This window comes from Salvelinus fontinalis, chromosome 21 (genome assembly GCF_029448725.1).
Source record: "Salvelinus fontinalis isolate EN_2023a chromosome 21, ASM2944872v1, whole genome shotgun sequence".
Lineage (NCBI taxonomy): Eukaryota > Metazoa > Chordata > Actinopteri > Salmoniformes > Salmonidae > Salvelinus > Salvelinus fontinalis.
Genome location: NC_074685.1, coordinates 28,347,244 through 28,368,967, shown reverse-complemented (window position 1 = coordinate 28,368,967; position 21,724 = coordinate 28,347,244). Strand labels below are relative to the sequence as shown.

Sequence of the window (21,724 nt, the reverse complement as noted above, 5' to 3'; positions counted from 1 at the left end):
CTACTTGAATATAATCAATGACTAAAAACAACAATCACAACAACAAAAGGAATACAAAAATATCAAACATTTATTATGGCTGTAGCCTACAATGCCGAAAAAGGACATAATTGAAATCATATTGGAGAGTGTCTATGATTAGTGTTTCAGTGATTGAAAATCATTTCCCATTGTCATACAATAACGACCATTCATACATTAAACAAATTACATTATTCACAGATTTAAAAAAAGATTACAACTTAATGTAGGTCCAACAAATATTACACAAATACATCTACTATGTCAGTTAGTCAGATATAGGCTATGATTGACACAATGCACCCACGATATCTCAAATAATAATCTAATGTATTATAAATAACTCAATGCAAGACCCTGAGTACACAGTTCCCTAGAATGTCATTTGAACAATATTCAAAGAACATTTGTCTAAGATTCAACAAGATCATTTTAGTCTCACCAAATTGTATAACAACACCATTATGCCTCAATAATAACTACATTTCATGTATACATCTATGATAAAACATATTATACATCTGCATTGTAAAATCTTAATACATAATCTTAAAACATAATACCACATAATTATCCCTTTGACTAATGCCCAGCATGATATTTTTGCTGTTTCACCAATAGTTTTTTCACAGTTACAAGTACTTACACATACATCTACACCTGGCACCATAGAGATCCAATTAAATTACAGTATTTTCATTCTTAATTCTATGCCTGGCAATAAATGCTGAATTCAGACTTGGGGTTGTCCTTGTATTTAAAAAAAATCCAGACAAAGAATGTTACACATTCTTCAGACTCAAGTGTTGAAGTGTTTTACAGAAACATGTCTGATTGATATTTGATAGATGTTTGGCATGGATTGAGTGAGGGTTTTCAGACTTAATGACCTGAACACTGTGTTCTTGTTAGGTCATCAGTCCTAGGGGCTCAGTGGTGGCTCCTCCCGCTCGCTGATGGTGCGGTAGAACTGAGGCTGGGTCTGGGCCAATGGGGAGTCTGTCTGGGAGAAGAGGGCTGGCCGGCTCTTTGGGGTCCTCCGCAGAAACTTGCCTGAGGTCACTAGGTCACCGTAGCCCTGGGCGTGGGAGAAGGCATAGCCTGAACGACGGGTACTGGTGCGGCGGGCTTGGACACGGCGAGGGGTAGGGGGCAGCACCTTGTCCTGTCTCACCTTGTACCTCACCTAGAGGGGGAGGGATGAGGAGAAATGAGAGAGACAGTGAGGGAAAAGTAATAATTTGGGAATCTTCTATGCCAATGACAAATGTGTTGACCCTCGACCTCTGACCTTGTCATTGATGGTGGGCCACAACAGAATGCGTAGGAAGCGGTATGCCACCACGGGAAGCACACAGAGGACAGAGGTGAGGAGCATGGTCAGCCACACGTTGGGCTGGTTCAGGGAGTTCCTGGCTGTGCCTGTTACATACAGTACAGCATGACAACATGCGTTTAGATGCAGACACCTACCTACATATTGACAGATGATGTCACCGACTGACATACCTATGAACATACACACCACAGTACTACCAAACGTTCAGACAGAAAGACATGAATGATGAAGGGAGAGTAGGTGGATGGATGGGGGTGCTGAGGGGTACTACTCACCAATGAAGGGGAAGGAGGAGGTTAAGGTGAGGAACATGCCATTGCTGTACATGGTGAATATGACAGCAAAGTACACAGACAGACTGCCCCACAGGAAGAACTGGTTCATTGCTGTCCAATAATGGGTGTCCAGACCCAGCTTTAACAAAGACACATGCAGCTACCTCAGACTCTGTTACTCTGTTACTGTGTTACTCTGTGTGTGTGTGTGTGTGTGTGTGTGTGTGTGTGTGTGTGTGTGTGTGTGTGTGTGTGTGTGTGTGTGTGTGTGTGTGTATTTATATGGATATGGTTTCGCCTCAGCTGTAACCCCACCCAACATTAATTCACAGGACAGTCATGTACCACCACAAACTGACCATACTGTATGTCATATCATAAGTCAATGCACTCCCCCCTACTTACTTGTATACTGACGGCGATGAGCAGGCAGGTCTGGGCAAGCAGGGCGAAGGACTGATAGTCCACAATTTCTTTGCCGTCATCTCGGACCGTGTCGTACATGGCTGCCCAGGGAATGAAGAAGAGGACCAGGGAGCTGTAGCCACTGTGTAACACCGTGTAGACAAAGGCCCTCTTACTGAAGTACTGGTTCAGCTGGCCTGGGGTGTAGAGCTGGGGGTACTGGAAACTCCACCAGTCATTCACATCCTAAAGATAAACACGTGAATACAAACATATTAAGTACATACATTGGAATAAATACTTGGTGTGAATAATATGCCACTGACGTACATTACAGACATGTCAGATATGTCACTATAATTACCTGGTCAAAAAGACTTAAGCTGAGCACAGGTAGAGCTGTGTAAACTAGGTTAAACAGGGTGATGAACCACTCGTCATATATCGTCTGTGGGAAAAACAACACAGCATACACACATTACATACATGACAGAGTTTTTCCTGGCCTGGTCATGTGCTCAGAAATAACTCCTGGCACTAGCGAAAATATATTTAACTAAACGAACCAAAGCATACTTTTTTTGCTTGACAAAAAGAGGAATCTCAGACAGCTTTTCCATCATGCCTCTATGTGTCGGTGTGTGCATTTTTGTCTCACCTGTGCTGAGAAACCGCAGAAGAAGCCGTACCAGAAGTGGACAAAGGTGAAGGTGAAGTTCTTGTAGAAGAAGTAGCGCAGGAACTTGCACATCCTCAGGTAGGACCAGCGGCCGTGCACCAGCAGGAGGCGCTGTAGGTAGCGGAACTGAGCGAAGGAGTAATCACTGGAGAGCACCGCCTGCATACCCTCCTGACCTGATATACCCACCCCTATATGAGCAGCTGGGGGGGGGGGGGGGGCAAGAGAGAGGGGTCGAGGGAGAGAGAGAGTGAGAGGATGAGTGTGTGTTTGTGTGTATGAGTTGATATGAGGAATCGTATAATAGCAGTCAAACTTTTAGCATCAGGATCAGTCTTTAACTACAGTAGTTCATCTAATCGGATTCTCTCTCCAGTCTCCCCATCTCCCTCCTACCCTTGATCATGCTGACATCGTTGGCCCCGTCGCCGATGGCTAGAGTCACGGCCTGTTTGTACTTCTTCACCAGCTCCACCACCTGGGCCTTCTGCATTGGAGTCACCCTGCAGCAGATCACTGTCTGACACATACACGCCGTCCGCAGCAGCTCCATCTCCGTGTCCTTCTCCAGGGCGAATGCCTGGGTGGAGAGGGAGGTTGGGGGAGAGTCAGATGGGGCGGGATGGGAAGAAGGAAAGTAATGAAGGATTGTTCATGAAATATTGGAACAATTCCACTAGTGTTGGAACACATCCTGTTTTCGCAAGAACCGCACGTGCGCACGGACGGACGGACGGACGGACGGACGGACGCACGCACGCACGCACGCACGCACGCACGCACGCACGCACGCACACACAAAGAATCACACACACAGAGGATTGACACAAGCCGTCAAGACAGCGATTTTCATCACTAGAACCAATAGATTCCTCCTTTTTTTTGTGTGTGTGTGTCTTTTGTTCACTTTAAACATTTATATTTTGTATTGTACGATCATCATTAAAAAAGTAATTGCAACATCTGTCAAACAGGGCTCAGAATATGTTACGTTTCCAGTAACTTGTCCTGTGGCCCACCAGTGTCCTTGTCCTTACCAGACTGTGTCCGTTAATCACCATAGCGTACTCTCCATCCACTGGCTCATCCGCCACCGTCTCCGTCTTTAGAAGACAAAACAGGCCACTTCTACTCTTCTTGACAGTAGGTTCCTCTGTTCCATCGGGTGTCATCTTCCTCCTCGCAGTCCTGGTCAGGTCGAAAGGGAGAGATAGGTACTTTTACATGTCACCGTACTGTGTTGCTTCAAGCTACGAATGTGGTTGCTAATAGTCTGTCTGTGGACTCACTGGAGTTCCTTTCTGACTTCCTCTGCTGTGTTTGCCGACACAATGAAAACCTCATTCATCTCCTCTCTCAACATGTTGCAGGAGTAGCCAATGTTCTCTGCTGTTTCTGTTCCCGACAGAGAGAAAAGAGACTCAGGAAGTGCCAGATAAACGTTTTGCCTATTGATTCTTATTTTATTTATTTAACCTTTATTTAACTAGGTAAGTCAGTTAAGAACAAATTCTTACTTACAATGACGGCCTACCCCGGCCAAACCTGGACGACGCGGGGCCAATTGTGCACCGCCCTATGGGACTCCCAATCACGGCCGGATGTGATACAGCTGGATAGTGTATTCTAAGGAAGATGACCCACCTTGCTTGTCTCCAGTGAGCACCCAGATCTTGATGTCGGCTCTGGAGAGCTGTTCGATGGTCTGGGGCACTCCATCCTGTAGCTTATCCTCTACGGCAGTGGATCCTAACAGCTGCACACATACCGGTACAAACGGTAGATTCAGTCTATGCTAGTAGATTGTCTTGTAGGGCTTATGATAAGACATTGAAATGATATGTATTTTCTGTGGTACACACCAGCAGGCCTTTCTCTATCTCCTCATACAGCGCATCCAGCTTCTCCTCCCTGTCGTCCATGGCAGTGTTGGCCACATGGTGACGCAGTTTCCAATCCTCCATATACTCTGGGTCTATGTCCTTGTAGGCTAGAGCCAGTGTACGCAGACCCTCTCCAGCAAACTCCTGTCAATGGAACAGTTTAGAGTTATAGTCTTATACACATGTACAGGGTTGGACACAAGATGTAGTCAGTCAATCTTGTAAGATTTTACATATATTCACATGGTCCACAAGAAATACATAATCATAAACACACACACAGACATACTGGTTACTCACATTGAGGTGCAAGGTGGTGACCTCCGTTAGGTTGCTGCAGGAAGGGTTCAGTCTCTCGAAGATGATGGTGTCTGCTCCCTTACAGTACAGAGTCAGCTTGCCCTCTGGACTGCGCACTTGGGGCCACACAAGATTTAATCAGGTTTGGTTTGCTCAAATAAAAAAATACAAAAATTCAACTTCTTACAATAAAGCCACTAAAGTTTGAACAAATGTTATAGATTCCTAGATTCTTCATGTCATTCAGATCATTCTAGATAGCTATGATTTTTAAAATTGTAAAAGCATAACGGTTAGTGTTGGTTGGACTCACCGATGACCGACATCCTCTTGCGGACGTTGTTGAAGTCCAGAACAGCCAGCAGCTCGTAGGTGACCAGCTCTCCCATCTCCACCACAGTGATGCTCTCTGGCGTACGAGAGCGAAACACAAAGCCAAAGTTCCTGGCTGCAGTGACCAGAGCGCCCTCGTCTGGTGACTGGGCCTGGTAGTACAACTCACCTAGAATATCACAATGGAGTGATTAATTTGTCACCGTGACTAACCTTGTCCTGGGTCCCAGTCTTTCTAGCTAACATTCCACTCCTTGCCACTCCTGTCATTTGCCAGAGGAATGGCAAAGAGTGGAATGTTAGCTAAAGATACTGGTACCCAGACTAGTCTAGCCTATGGAGTAGGTAGCAGTTGTCCCAACCACTGGTAACACAGATAGTTCTCCCATTAAGGGGTAGACATAGGGCTGTGGTGAGGTACAATTTATACCTCAAGCCTCCATAGTCACCTACACCCATGCAATAACATGTGAATCCAGCAGGAGGCGCTTGCTCACCCTCCTTCTTCTCCTCAGGCATGACGGTGTGGCACAGTGCCAGCAGGCGGAAGAAGGCCTGCACCTCAGGGTTGCCCTCCCTCACCACCTCCACCAGGCTGTTGTCATGGAAACAGAACTTTGGGTCTGCCAAGTTGTTCCAAGAGAAGTCCACCTTCTCTGTTTTCTACCGGAGAGAGAAAAAGCAGGGTTAGGAATGTTTGTGCCACAGCATGTAAGGACTTATTGCCAAAGAAAGGGACTTAGAGATGTTCTTTCATACATTAAATCCATAAATCCATAAACCCAACACACCCTGTTCCTCCTCTCACCTCATTAATCTCAACTCTTTGTCCTGAAAAGTCCAACAACTCCCCTGGAGAACAGAAGTACATTTCGTCAGTTACATGGTACAGTGATTGATTGGCGCCAATGTATATTAAATTAAGTCTTAATGTATTTGTGTGTGTAAACACATGACAACTGTTTATGTGGTGTATTCCAGCGCCAGGCCTCACCATAAGACTTTCCGTTGATGGAACACTTGTTGAAGGTCATGATGTTCTGTGTGAGTGTTCCAGTCTTGTCAGAGAAGATGTATTTGATCTGGCCCAGCTCCTCGTTGAGCGTGGTGGTCCTGGCCTCGGCAGGCGTGTCACTCTTGGGATAATACATCTTCCTGTCCCAGTTTATGTAGAAACTGTTCCCCAGGCGAATTATCTCCACACTGCACCCAACACACAGAAGGAAGAGAAAGAAAGAGAGAAAGAAAGAAATGCAATCAATTCACTTTGATGATTAGTGGTGAAACAGTCCGGTCATCAAAGGCACAGTAAGAGTAACACATTTGGACATTTAGATACACATGTAGTGAATGACTAGATCAGGGGTGCCAAACTCATTTTGCCACGAGGCCGTGGCCTTCAACGAGATCCGGAGGGCCGCACTGAAAATTGGTTACGTTTCCTCACCGTCAAAATTGGCCAAACATAGTCATCTATCCATATTTTGGGGATTTTTTAATGCTCCCTGACTGTCTAGCTTTCATTTCAGTGATTATTAGCTGGACACATTCAAAAAACCTGTATGGATGTAGGTCCATTAAAATGTCCATATTTTTCTTTTTTTTTTTACAACATTATCTAAAATATATGTTTGTCACTCCTAGAGAATATGTAAAGTGCACTGACCTGACGTAGAGAGATATAGGCACCACAGTGTTGAGGATGATGACATAGGACCAGAAGGTGAGGAAGGCTGAGAAGGGAGCGTTAACCCCCTTGGGCAGGAAGGCAGCGAACTTAGAGCCCTCCTGGTATTCCCAGATCCCATTCCCAATGGCCAGGATTAAACACATAATCATCAGGAAACCAAATATCTGGAAGACCAAACAACAGTTAAGATGTGTATGTGTGTGTGTGTTTGTGTGTGTGTGTCTGTGTGTGTATAATACTCATACTCACACTCAGCACCAGCACATTCATGAGACGGTCAATGCTGGTCCGTTTGAATGTGGTCCTTCCGCAGTTCTGCATTAGCTTTGTGTCTGGACCTAAAAGAATGAATAGATCTATCGTCGGTTGAGGATTTTTTTTAAATGAAAGTTTTGGCCATGTAAAGGGACACCCTAACCTGTTAGGTAATGTCTCTGTCATTATGTGGACCGATATGGCTCACCTCCAAAGACGACCAGGCCGAAGCACCACTGGGTGTTCCTCAGAGTGCAGCCTCTCAGCAGGACCCTCTCGTTGTCCAGTGAGTACGTCTCTCCCTTCAGGGTCAGGGTGCCAGTGAACTTATCCAGCCGGTTGTTGGGAGGCTCACAGCGCACCTCGCCTACGCAGGGACAGAGAGGTTTAGGGACTGTACAACAGTGGCTGATGAACAGGTAAGAGTATTCTAAATAATACGATCTACACTTTTAAGCCATGATAATCTATCCGTTTTTCCAGTCTTACCATTGAAGTTGGCCAGTTTCTCTACACTATCCTCCAGTTCCCCCGTCACAGTCAGGGCCTGCTTCACCTTCAAGTTAGTTTCTCTAGAGGAGGAAGAAAGCAGCATGAGAAACACAGAGGGTGAGCTGATACAATAAAAAAATGCAGTGACATTTTACAGGTGTGAAAGGTAAACACACAAACACATGCAACACACAGAGACACACCCGTCTAGTTCAGCAGTTTCTATGTAGACAAGATTGAGAGGCTCACTGCTGGACAGCAACAGGAGATCAGCCTGGAGAATGAGTGATAGACACAACAAAAGGAGAGAGAGAGAAAGAGAGAGAGAGAGACCCCATAAATTATGAAATCAGTTAGATTTTCAATTCTGTAGAATGACTGGTGAACCTCACTGGCTGATTGCATTTCTATTGTACATCTGCCCTTTGACCTTATCACCATGTGCATACACCTTTATCACCTCCATTCTTACCGTGACAAACTGATTATTCTCCAGCTTGATGATGTCCCCAACTTGAACATCCATCCACTTTTCACTCTGAAGTCTGAAAAGAGCAAGAATGTAATGATGCAGCGCTAAAGCAAGCCTACAGTGACCTCTGGTGTTTGAGAAAGCTAAGAACACTAACTAACGTCACCAGCAGATGCATTCATAACAAATATATAGACCTCTTGAGAGGGGAGAGGCTATATGGACATGCCTGGTGCCCAAATTGATGACGTGTGTTGCGCAGTTGATTGGACACGAATGGATTTGGTTCAGTGAGAGCCATGCATTTATACTGAACTAAAATATAAATGCAACATGTATTGTGTTGGTCCCATGTTTCATTAGCTAAAATAAAAGATCCCAGAAATGTTCCATAAGCACAAAAAGTTTATTTCTATAAAATGTTGTGCACACACACACATTGCCTCCAATGTTGTTTTACAGAATGTGGCAGTACGTCCAACCGGCCTCACAACTGCAGACCACGTGTAACCACGCCAGACCAGGACCTCCACATCTGGCTTCTTCACCTGCGAGATCGTCTGAGACCGGCCACCCGGACAGCTGATGAAACTGTGCATTTGCGCAACCAAATAATCTGCACAAACTGTCACAAACAGTTTCAGGGAAGCTCAACCGACTTCAGTAAGGCAACTCCTGGAAGCTGAAAATGCCCCAGTGATTCCATGGCCAGACATGTCACCAAACATGTCCCCCATTGAGCAGGTTTTAGATGCTCTTGATCGACGTGTATGACAACGTGTTCCAGTTCCCACCAATATCAAGCAACTTCGCACAGCCATTGATCAATAGTCCACAATCAACAGCCTGGTCAACTCTATGTGAAGGAGATGTGTCTGGTTACACCAGATACTGACTAGTATTCTGATCCACGCCACTACCTATTTTTTAAGGTATCTGTGACCAACCAATGTGAAATCCATAGATTAGGGCCTAATGAATTTATTTCAATTGACTGATTTCCTCATATGAACTGTAACTCAGTAAAATCTTTGAAATTGGCACAGTGTGTCCTATGCTCCCACTTGCTGCGGACTGCTTTCCTGGATTAAGGAGAGGGAAGTAGTTAGATAGCGTAGCCAATATCAGGGTGACAGCTAAAGGACATTTATTCTAGTGATTTTTATAAAAAATAAGGAACAATTACTCCTATAAAAACGGAATGATTCTGAAATTCAAGTTTCTTGTCACAAGCATAAACTAAGCAAGCTGGGGAGGTTGTTATGGGTGTAAGAGGGCACGTTGATACCATCTGTTGGTAAATGTTAATTACTGCAACACCAGTGTTTTTTACCGGTGTGCTTGATATACCCGGACGTATTGCAATGTACTGAACAAGACTGGTTACTCGCATCAATGACTCTGTCTCGTCATTTAACATCCAACTTGAGGTCTCATTATGATGACTGACTGAACCGAATCCGTTCGTCCCCATTAAACTCTCGCTGCGCGACATACGTCATATACTTTGTGTACCAGGCGTGTCCCTGTAGCCTCTCCCTCTTGAGACTGTTGCTAATCTGTGACATTCAAGCACTTTCCAAGCACTGAGAATCTGGTTTACACAACAACAAAAAAGAGACTCACTCTCCTTCGATGAGGACCTCCACCTTCCGGTTGTTCACCTGTTTGTCACATCTGTGTCTGTTCTACACAGGCGAAGGAAACGAAAAGAGAACAAGGATTTGGAGACCAGGACATGTACATAATTGTGACGACAAACAGGTCTATGTGGACCATCTCCTGCATGCAGTCCTAATACTGTAGTTGGTAGATGTTGAGCTCACCATGTCATCGCTGCTGTCCTTGGCCATGGTCATGGAGAGCACCAGGACCAGGGGGACCACGGTGGTGTACCAGGGCAGGGACGAGACCTCAGGGATGCTCTGAGAGGAGCCAGGATAGACAAAACTCACCTTTCTGCTGCTATATTTTACTACTATACTCCCTACTGTATACAAAACGTTAAGGACACTTGCTCTATCCATGACATAGACTGACCAGGTGAATCCAGGTGAAAGCTATGATCCCTTATTGATGTCACTTATTAAATCCACTTTAATCAGTGCAAATGAATGGGAGGAGACAGGTTAAAGAAGGATTTTTAAGCCTTGAGACAATTGATACATGGATTATGTATATGTGCTATTCAGAGGGTGAATTGACAAAATATTTAAGGGCTTTTAAACGTGGTGTGGTAGTAGGTGCCAGGCACACCGGTTTGTGTCAACAACTGCAACGTTGCTGGGTTTTTCACACTCAACAGTTTCCTGTGTGTATCAAGAAAAATCCACCACCCAAAGGACATCCAGCCATCTTGATACAACTGTGGCATTGGAGTCAACATGGGCCAGCATCCCTGTGGAACGCTTTAGACACCTTGTAGAGTCCATGTCCAAACAAATTGAGGCTTTTCTGAGGGCAAAGGGGGGGGGGGGGGGGGGGGGGTTGCAACTCAATATTAGGCAGGTGTCCTTAATGTTTTATACACTCTGTGTATAGTACTGTATAGGCCTACAGCCAGTTCCATTGGCATGAGGAAGCTTACGTGGATACTAAGAGGAAATACACAATTGCACTCGGATTCAATGTAGGTTTTTGTATATTTCAGGAGTTTGAATATGTGTACAATGATTCCCTTGATTTGGCCTTGGACTGGTGCTATCTAAATCATACGAAGATATGCTGAAAGATAACTGAATAACTTATTATAACTGGTTAAAGTCAAAAGAGTTCAGAGAAGCATAAATAATGTCTGTTGAACGCCAGTGAAGATGTCCAATTACATGTACATTCTGTCATACTGATGTTCTCCTAACAGGTGTAGTATGTAGGCGTACAGTCCCAGTGCATTTGTCTACAGGACTCAGCCCTGTGCAGCATTGAGAGGATATGGCTTAGAGTGGCTGCATTATAAGACTGTGTAAAGGTTACCTGGAGACAGAGGAGGAAGAGGAAGTAGGCATTGGCCAGTCTCTGGAACTGCTCAAACAGATTGAGCGGGAGAAAGGTGAATATGTTGTATTTGGAGGTTTTGATGGCATTGTCCTGCATGGGGAGCAAGAGGGGAACGTGTTACTGTGACACATACACATGAAAACATATATAACATGCATACAACATATACGCAGACACACATCATGTAAACATTGGTTTGGAATAAATAGTCAACCCCAGTACTCACTGCGTACTTGTAAGACAAGTTGAGTTCTCTGTCATTTGCTCGTAGGTGTCTTTCTTCCTCTGTAGGTGGAAACACAACATAATTTAAAGATAACTGGTGTGGCCATAAAAGTAGCAACTTTTCCACAAATAAACTCGGGTTTTAGCACACTTTAGGGCTGAGACACAGGTGTGGCAGTAAAATAATAAATTCCGCACCAGAGTGGGCATCAGACATCAGCAGGTCATTTAACTCACCTTTCAAAGCCTTCCCCCCACACTCCAGACCCAACCGTGACAGTAGGGACCCCATGTTCACCTCAACACTTCCATATTCCACCTGGGAGAAAAAACAGGTGGGTGATGTGGAATAGTAGCTGGAAACATAATGGAATAATAGTGAAACTCGTCATCTAAAATGATGAGAAGCAAGGTTGGGAAAATTCCCTGACCATGATTTCTTCATACAAGGGTAGTGCAGCTACAGTATACTGTAACTATTTAACGACAGGAACGGTCTCATTTACTCTAGTAAATCAAATCAAATGTTATTTGTCACATACTCATGGTTAGAAGATGTTAATGCGAGTGTAGCGAAATGCTTGTGCTTCTAGTTCCGACCATGCAGTAATATCTAACAAGTAATCTAACAATTTCACAACAACTACCTTATACACACAAGTGTAAAGGAATGAATAAGAAAATGTACATAAAAATATATGGATGAGCGATGGCCGAATGACATAGGCAAGATGCAGTAGATGGTATAGTAGGTCTATATTCTCTAACCATTGTGTGGAACAGCAAGTGTAGAACAGCTGTAATTGTTTTATGACAAGTTCATGATGAGCCTTGCAGTGATGTACTCATGTAGGCCTTTAAATGGCCTACATTGGTAACGACCACTCTTATCAGTTTTACACTACTGATGAGAGCGATAATTAGTTCATCACTGCCCCCGACTCCATACATATCCTTCTGCCCACAGACAAAGGCACACACCTGTTCCCTCAACAAAGAGTGAGCTTCCTGATATCTAAATGAGCACACAGAATTGACTAGTTGAAATTGAGCAACATTACAGCATTGATAACGTTACAGAGGTGCTCTAATGGGCTTTATAGGGATTCTCTTTTAAGTTTTGGACAAGGAGCAGGTTCCTATGAACAGGTTTCTCATACACAGATTAAATAGATCCTGGAGGAGGCCTAATTCAATAACTATTGGATTCTTGAAAGTCGGGACAATCATTGTCAGGCAGGGAAACTTTATTTTTATAGTTGATTGTTTTATATACTTTTTTTTTACATTCTTTTAAACAAAATTACATTTAGTGGAATTTTACATGGGAAAAGATTAGTTTTAGTTTTTGGAATTTTGCAAATATGCCCTTGTCCGGAGCAAAGGATCCCAATTTCAAAATCTCCAAAAATGTTTTTAAAATTCTGAAAACTGGCAATAATGAATATTAACTGAAAAAGGATCATATGTAGTATCTTGAAATAGCCATCTGTGACGAGCCGACTAGGTGAAAAATATGTTGATGTGCCTTTGAGCTCTCTGGATAAGATTGTCTGCTAAATGACAAAATGCTCTTTGGTATGTTACCATTTTAAAGCTACAATATGTAACTTTTTGGGCGACCCGACCAAATGTGCGCTATTTCTATGCTTCCCATTCTTAAATTTAGATTTTGTGTCTTTTATTTTCGGTTTTGTGCACCAGCTTTAAAAAGCTGAAAATACAATAGATGTTTAGATGTTACAATGATTCTCTACACTATACTTGTTTTGTCACATAAACTGAAATTAGGTGAACTATTAGAATTTTTGCAACCAGGAAATGGCAGAGTGATTTCTACAAAGTGCATCTTCAATTGAAAACAATCACAGTAAAGTACTTAATTGTTACCTAGAAATCATTTGAAATTATAAAAATGGCAGCATTGGACCTTTAAGATAGAATATGAATTTTGGTTAAAATATGTACATTTTAATTAGGTTTTTTGTCAACTCCGTGTGTCACGACTTCCGTCGAAGTCGGCTTCTCTCCTTGTCCGGGCAACGTTCGGCGGGCGACGTCACCGGTTTTCTAGCCATCGCCGCTCCATTTTTTCATTGTTCCATTTGTTTTGTCTTGTTCCCTGCACACCTGGTTTACATTCCCTAATCACACTGCATGTATTTATTCCTCTGTTCTCCCCCATGTCGTTGTGTGGAATTGTTTTTGTTACGTGTTTCATGTTACGCGCCAGGCTGGTTTTTCCCCTGTATTCCGTGGTACTTCACAAAGGATGTTTATTTGTTAAACATTTGCTTATTTTTGTGACTGTTTCGCGCCTTGCACTTTTACCTTTGGCTGGAGGTTTTGACACAATGGCGTCTGTCTGTTTTATTGCCTCTGCCTTATTAATAAAGTGTGCGCCTGTTCACAACTCTCTGCTCTCCTGCACCTGACTTCTCCACCAGTAGCGCACAACCTTGACACCGTGCTGAGTACTGAAAGATCTCAAAGAATGGTTGTTTTTATTGAAGATTTTTGATTGAATAATTTTCCATATTTTAGAAATTTTTGTGTTGAATTTGTATTTTTAGAGGCAAAAATATGCACAGTGCCTTTGGAAAGTATTCACACCCCTTGACATTTTCCACATTTTGTTTTTACAGCCTGAATTTAAAATGTATTACATTGATTCGATTTTTTGTCACTGGCCTACACACAATACCCCATAATGTCAAAGTGGAATTATATTTTTCTAAATCTTGAAAAGCTGTAATGCCTTGAGTCAATAAGTATTCAACACCTTTGTTATGACAAGCCTAAACAAGTTCAGGAGTAAAACATTTCTTAACAAGTTTTATGCTTAAGTTGGATGGACTATAATAGTGTTTAACATGATTTTTGAATGATTACCTCATCTCTGTACCCCACAAATACAATTATCTGTAAGGTCCCTCAGTCGAGCAGGGAATTTCAACCACAGATTCAACCACAAAGACCAGGTAGGTTTTCGACTCGCAAAGATGGGAACCTGGATGGGTATATTTGTTTTTATCACATATTGAATATCCCTTTGAGCTTGGTGAAGTTATTAATTACACTTTGGATGGTGTATCAATAAACCCAAACACTACGAAGATAAAGGTGTCCTTCCTAACTCAGTTGCCGGAGAGGAAGGAAACCGCTCAGGGATTTCACCATGAGGCCAATGGTGAATTTAAAACAGTTATACAGAGTTTAATGGCTGTGATAGGAGAAAACTGAGGATGGATCAAGAACATTGTAGTTACTCCACAATACTAACCTACTGTAATTGACAGAGTGAAAATAAGGAAGCATGTACAGAATGCAAATATTCCAGAACAAGCATCCTGTTTGCAACAAGGCACTAAAGTAATACTGCAAAACATGTGGCAAAGAAATTAACTTTTTGGCCTGAATTCAAAGTGTTATGTTTGGGGCAAATCCAATACAACATATTACTGAGTACCACTCTCCATAATATACATATGCTTTCAATATTTGTATATTAATTTCTACAATTTATAGTTGGTTTAAAGTTAAGTCATTCAAAATTGGAGTTGACATATTGTCCGATGGACATTGTGTAATTAACCGTTGGTCCTTACCTAGCCACATAGGGATATCCAAAGGTGATCCAAATTTACCACGGGCATTATGATTGGGTAGCGTACCGCTGCACTCTGAATTGATGATTACTTGTGTGCTGCCAGCTTTGGGCATGTGGGCAGGATTGAAACAATTGAAACAGGTTTGAAACAAACCCAACCTTGTGATGCAGTCACGCCACAGTATTCCAGAACAACATTTATGAAATTCATATTTCAGGGATTCTTGAAAAATGGGACAATCTCAACTTTTCTTCACAAATATTTGTCTTAATATTGACAACATTTGAAATTGACAATTTGATAGACCAAACTACAGTATCATCTATCACCATGTAAAGGGACAATATCCTGATAAAATGCAACTAAATTGATTTATGTCACCTCTGTCAGACACTATAAAAGGCATTTAATTTCTGCATTTATTGTTCAGCAAGTGATAAAAGGCCTTGATTGTTAAATTCTAACATTAGATTAATCAAATATGTGATACAAATCTCCAAACATATTTTGGTTTTGTGTTATAGCACTATATAATGCTCCAGGGCTAATTTATTTAGCTTTTTGGCATGTTTTTCTCGATTCAGAACATAAAACAACATTTATAAAGCAAACATTATACCTTACTGTAGGTCTAGAACTGCAAATACTTCAATAAGCTAAGAATATGTTGCAGAACAGTGATTCAAATAAAAATTCTGAATTTTGACATACACTTGGATTTTAAAGAATATCTGTCCCTAAAAAAAACTTTTCATTTAGAAAACAGCCTATTTGGCAATGATATGAGTCAGAAACGTTTATTCTACAGTCAAAATTGACTAAGTGTAAATAGGATAATTCTGGTCATAGTCCGTCTCGTCCAAAACAGAGTTTTGTGAGACTTCTGTGTGGCTAGAGCCTTTTTAATAATTTGTTCCATTAGGGGTCTTTGAAACGTGTTAAAAGGGTTGTTCCATTATATTTTATATTTTCAGTAATTTGTGCACAAATATTTAATTTTAAAATCCTGTTATATAAAATGAATTGTCTTTAATATAGACCACATGTAAAATTCAATAAAGACTTGCTAAAGTCCTCTGTGACTTCTAGGAAGACTTTAACACACACACACATTTCTCCAACTTTTCACCCTCATTGTAAAGCCCTATTTATTTTGTTGCTTTGACAAAGTCATTTTTAAAGATGATTATTTATTTAATGTTATTAATGATTCATTTTAAAGTAAAACAAACCTTGTCCCTCATTTTAAGGTCAACGCTGTTACATGAAATGAAGTCTTATGGTGAAACTACTCCTTTAAAAAAACTATTCTAAAGAGACATTGAACATCTAATAGTCAAATTATAGTGTAAAAGCAGGTGATTTGGGTCTACTCTTTTTTTAAAACAATTCTCTGGTGGAAACTGAGCAGTTCGAGCATAACACGTCAACCATAGATAGACAGGCTAGAAACGTAATATTAATAATACAAAAATAATAATCTGAAGCTTGCATGTAATTCCTCCTCCCTGTTGCACACAAAAAGCTTCCATTCCCCCTGTGACAAAGGGATTTACAGCTGATTTAAGATGAAGTCATCAACTCTGTTACGGTCAACCCTGTAACTTTATTTTGTCACACTTTATTTGGATAGTCCACCTGTAGATGGGCTGCTCTACAGATGTTCATACTATCAACAAACTATCTGTTGATAAGCAACTGCTTGCTAAGGTTACGGTTAGGTTTAGAATAAGGTTAGGATAAGGGTTAGGGTTAAGGTTAGGAGATCGTTGAAATGTTTCTTATAGTCAGTAAATAGTCTGTAGACCATCTACAGATGGACTATCCAATAGGCACTTACTACCTCTTGAGATGGTGGAAAAGTTTTTTTTTTTTTAAAGTTGAACATGTGCTCTTTATGAAACAATGTTAAAATTAGGTTAAATATAATGTGTTTTCTTTTACCAAGATACACTACTCAAAAAGCACCTAATTGGTGTAACGACCCAAAAATAGAAGAAAATACAAATCTGATCAGAGCAAGTAAAATGTATAGTCCCTCATAAAGACATTGACTGTACCATACTAGTTTCTTCTATCAAGGGTGAAGCTCTTGTAAAAGCTCATGTACATTAACGTGCTATGGATTAAGTTTTCTTCCCTCTATACTCACTGGTAGAGTACAGTGGATTTGGAAAGCATTCAGACCCCTTCTCCACATTTTGTTATGTTACAGCCTTATTCTAAGAGATAGATTAGATTATAGATTACATTAATTGTTTTCCTCATCAATCTACACACAATACCCCATAATGACGAAGGGAAAACAAGTTTAGACATTTTTGAAAATTTATAAAAGATTTAAAACAGAAATACCTTTTTTAGATAAGTATTCAGACCCTTTGCTATGAGACTCGAAATTGAGCTCAGGTGCATCCTGTTTCCATTGATCATCCTTGAGATGTTTCTACAACTTGATTGGAGTCCACCTGTGGTAAATTCAATTGATTGGACATGATTTGGGATGGCACACACCTGTCTATATAAGGTCCCACAGTTGACAGTGCATGTCAGAGCAAAAACCAAGCAATTAAGTCGAAGGAATTGTCCGTAGAGCTCCGAGGCAGGATTGTGTCGAGGCACAGATCTGGGGAAGGGTACCAGAAAATGTCTGCAGCATTGAATATCCCCAAGAACACAGTGGCCTCTATCATTCTTAAATAGAAGAAGTTTGGAACCACCAGGACTCTTCCTATAGCTGGCTGCCCCGACAAACTGAGCAATCAGGGCAGAAGGGCCTTGATCAGGGAGGTGACCAAGAACCCAATGGTCACTCTAACAGAGCAGCCTAGAGTTCCTCTCTGGAGATGGGAGAAACTTCCAGAAGGATGTGGCAGTTCCAGAAGGAAGTGGCAGGGACTGGAAAGATGAACAGAGCAAAGTACAGAGAGATCCTAGATAAAACCTTCTCCAGAGCGCTCAAGACCTCAGACTGGGGTGAAGGTTCCCCTTCCAACACGATAATGACCCTATGCACACAGCCGGGCCTAATCTCTGAATGTCCTGGAGTGGCCCAGCCAGAGCCTGGACTTGAACTCGATCGAAAATCGTTGGAGAGACCTGAAAATAGTTGTGCTGCGACACTCCCCATCCAACCTGACAGAGCTTGAGAGAATCTGCAGAGAGGAATGGGAGAAACTCCCCAAATACAAGTGTGCCAAGCTTGTTGCATCATACCCAAGAAGACTTGGGGCTGTAATCGCTGCCAAAGGTGCATCAACAAAGTACTGAGTAAAAGGTCTGAATACTTATGTAAAGGTGATATTTCAGTTTTTTTTTAATTTATTCTAAAAACGTTTTTATCTTTGTCATTATGTGGTGTTGTGTGTAGATTGATGAGGGGGAAAAAACAATTTAATCCATTTTAGAATAAGGCTGTAACGTGACAAAATTTGGAAAAAGTCAAGGGGTCTGAATACTTTTTGAATGCACTGTATGTCATGTTGAGATGTAGCACCAATCCTTATCAACGCTTAGTACCAGAGAAAAATATTCTGTTGATAAACCATACTGAGTCACTACATGTGAGGTAGCTCATAACCCTGAACATTAGACCTGGTATTCCCTACAGTATATTCACAAAGCTCCTCTCAAGTTATCTTATCTCTCTTCTTATCCGTTTTCTAGGTCCTTCGTGATGGGCGCCACCAGCTCAACCTCATATACAGCCCACACTTTTTATTTAAGTAAATGGAAAGCATTAGAGTTACATAAACTGTATTTAATCTATATGTATTTATAGTATATAGAAATGGAGATCACATGATGAACCACTTATATAATTTGCCATTTCAGATTCTCAACCGAGTAATTTTCTTTTCCACAATGGGTTTACAATAATGGGTCATATATTTTTGAGGGAGACGAAGTCTCTGTGCGTCCATAATGTCAACAGGGTTGTCACCATGACACTGTGCAGTTCAATCACCACAGCTACATTTATTTTTGGCAGAAACTGACAAATCAACAGCTGTATGCACAACTCCAAACCAGAGGTCATAAGGTCATCTATCCCTCTCACGCCCACCACAACACGAAAAACCAAAACAACTAGGTAATCACAATGCTTTTCCACACCCATAAACCACACACACACAGTATTCCATACATTTTTGTTTGAGTTGAGACTCACATTGGACATCTCTACTTCCTTCATTGTACCAGAAAATACACTTGGATACAGTGCTTTATTGTGTTTAAGATAATTGAGATGCTGGAGGTCAATTAGACTTTGATCAGGTTTTACTCAATAGCCAAATACTGTATCTCGGAAGTCTCTGAACTTGTAGACAGACTCCCTCCTAGACCCCAGACACAGGTTCACCACATTGTTAGCAATAGAGTATCAGTAGAAAGTCATTTTTTAAAAATCCAATCATTTCAGTCACTTACGTCAGTGAGAAGAATGGTATCAGAGTCCTTAGGAACGGCAAGGTCCTTCAGCAAAACACACAGATAGGTACAAATAAGAGGAGCGGGGAGAAAGTACAACACCAATGACTCCCAGTTCTCTCACTCAGCGCGCCCTCCCTTTTAGTTGAACTAGAAAAAATCCAGGAGACAGATCTGTGCTTCCATCTGGTCAAATACAGACACAAGCCGAGACGTAGACGCACAGGGGCGCTCCTCACAGACCCCTAGGTAGAAGGCAGGAGCAGAGCAGAAAAGGTGGAGTCCCAGTGCTGGGATGTGAGGGGCTGGGGGAGCCACAGTCAGCAGCAGGTAACGGAACGGGATCCCATTCAGTGTAATGGCACAAAGCTTGAGCAAACACTGCAGGCAGCGATCTTTGGACTTCGATGGTGAGCCACAGAGCAGGGCAGGAGCAGAGACAGTAAAACTGTGAGGTAAGGGACTGACACTAGCCAATCAGAACAAACAATGGGGCAATGACCATGGAGATCAGAGGATGCAAGGTATGTCACACACCTGGAGGTGGGGACACATGCGCAGACGCACACCATTTTCCACTTCCTATATGAATTCATATCAAACAGGCATACTGCCCAAAATTACAATAGATTACATATTGATTTTGACAAGATTTATTAATGTCTATAAATGTTAATCTTATCAGACAATGAAATTGCTCATACGTGGACTTGAAGTGTCATTACCATAGGAGTTGTGATAATTGTTATGAAAGTAGGGGGAGGATGTTGATCAGAATCTCAGCGCTTCAGAGCCACAGGTGAAATCCAATTCCTGGACATGAGTACAAAGGGTCCTCTGTAGTCCCCAGGACTACGTTATGAGCCAATGGGTAAACGGACGACCAGACACGAATAGACACATGGTACCAAGGACTGTTGAAGAGACACATCATGTCATTATAACTGTGGGTTGGTCTTCATGACCCTTCTTCAATGACACAGTGGTCTTTACAGGGCATGTGTCTTTTATAAATCAAGGTATTACCAAGACCCTGTAGAACATACCCTACATGACCAAAAGTATGTGGACACCTGCTCGTCAAACATTTAATTCCATAATCACGGGCATTAATATGGAGTTGGTCCCCCTTTTGCTGCCATAACAGCCTCCACTCTTCTGGGAAGGCTTTCCACTAGATGTTGCAACATTGCTGCGGCGACTTGCTTCCATTCAGCCACAAGAGCATAAGTGAGGTCGGGCACTGATGTTGGGCGGTTAGGCGTGGCTCGCATTCGCTGTTCCATTTCATCCCAATGGCGTTTGATGGGCATGAGGTCAGGGCTCTGTGCAGGCCAGTCAAGTTCTTCCACATGGATCTCAAACCACTTCTATATAGACCTCGCTTTGTGCATGGGGGCATTGCATGATACAGGAATGGGCCTTCGCCAAACTGTTGCCACAACGTTGGAAGCACAGAATGTCTATAACATCATTGTATGCTGTAGCGTTAAGATTTCCTTTCATGTTTTCTTTTAAATCCACAATTTGGATCCCTCCACAGACTCAGAGGATCTAGCTATTTTTTTTAACCTCTTTCGATTACAACCAAATTATGATAAGTGAACTATATTACTTATTGGATAAAATGAAGACAATTTTTACATTACCGTGCAGTTTACCAATAAAATGGTCTGAGAGTGAAGTTGACTTACTCAGTATTCATATTCTAAAATAAAGAAATGATCTCACTACAATTCATTTGGATATTAAGTCAGCAAAAATAGATAAGATCTTCCTACCATGGAAAGGAAAATACCTCTATATTTGTGTTAAATTCACCCTGATTAACTCTTTAGTCATATCCCAGTTTACCTACTTGCCTATGGCCTTGTCTACATCTAGCGACTTGTTTTTTTAAAATTATATGAGCAAAAAATATTCCATTTGGAACAGCAGGCAAGACAAAATTAAACAGGCCTATTTAATTAATGTATATGAAATCAGAAGGCAGAAATTATTAAATATTAAAGCATTAGACCTCTCACTAAAGTCCTCAGTCAAACAAAAGATACTAAAATTCAAACTGGTTCTCTAGCGGACTCGTAAGAATGTTGCACCTTAAGAATGGCCTTTTCCCCTTTATTCAGATTACCTCTCACTCTCGGTTATTTGAAAGTGAAATCTACAAAATATAGTTCTTTTTAAAAAACAACATAGGAAGTTGGTTGATTTTCAGTTTAGTCCACCAGAAAAGACAACAAATATTATGCTTAAACTCAAATGATAAAAAAATATATATAAAAGTTACAAAAAATGGTATAATCTGGTCCTCCC

The 21,724-nt window shown here is 41.6% G+C and overlaps 1 protein-coding gene across 2 annotated transcripts; it reads right to left on the bottom strand.

Moving 5' to 3' along the window:
- Positions 1 to 52: 52 nt before the first annotated feature.
- On the bottom strand, positions 53 to 19,782 carry atp8b5b (ATPase phospholipid transporting 8B5b). 2 transcript variants are annotated; one of them, XM_055874545.1, is made up of 28 exons: positions 19,409 to 19,777; positions 11,604 to 11,685; positions 11,368 to 11,426; positions 11,118 to 11,231; positions 9,971 to 10,069; positions 9,771 to 9,832; positions 8,145 to 8,217; positions 7,876 to 7,946; positions 7,670 to 7,752; positions 7,389 to 7,547; positions 7,175 to 7,263; positions 6,902 to 7,089; positions 6,230 to 6,438; positions 6,044 to 6,087; positions 5,733 to 5,898; positions 5,216 to 5,404; positions 4,903 to 5,018; positions 4,582 to 4,746; positions 4,364 to 4,475; positions 4,009 to 4,114; positions 3,757 to 3,907; positions 3,116 to 3,299; positions 2,699 to 2,922; positions 2,405 to 2,488; positions 2,041 to 2,286; positions 1,636 to 1,774; positions 1,313 to 1,443; positions 53 to 1,207 (listed from the first exon to the last, which is right to left on the bottom strand). In XM_055874545.1, exons 2-28 carry the CDS (start codon positions 11,656 to 11,658, stop codon positions 944 to 946), a joined length of 3,582 nt encoding a protein of 1,193 aa, XP_055730520.1. In that variant the 5' UTR covers positions 11,659 to 11,685; positions 19,409 to 19,777; the 3' UTR covers positions 53 to 943. The 2 variants fall into 2 exon arrangements, with proteins under 2 accessions (XP_055730520.1, XP_055730521.1); XM_055874546.1 differs by lacking the exons at positions 53 to 1,207; positions 1,313 to 1,443; positions 1,636 to 1,774; ... (6 more) ...; positions 4,364 to 4,475; positions 4,582 to 4,746 and having other exon boundaries at positions 4,915 to 5,011; positions 19,409 to 19,782.
- Between the last annotated feature and the right edge of the window lie 1,942 nt (positions 19,783 to 21,724).

What these genes read in the sequence shown, in the direction of transcription:
- atp8b5b (XM_055874545.1), bottom strand. Translation starts at nt 11,658, where the DNA reads ATGGGGTCCCTACTGTCACGGTTGGGTCTGGAGTGTGGGGGGAAGGCT. An exon ending in CATCAACGGAAAGTCTTATG is followed by an intron (nt 6,088 to 6,229) that starts GTGAGGCCTGGC and finishes TCTGTTCTCCAG; the next exon opens with GGGAGTTGTTGGACTTTTCA. An exon ending in TCTGCGGTTTCTCAGCACAG is followed by an intron (nt 2,489 to 2,698) that starts GTGAGACAAAAA and finishes TTTTTCCCACAG; the next exon opens with ACGATATATGACGAGTGGTT.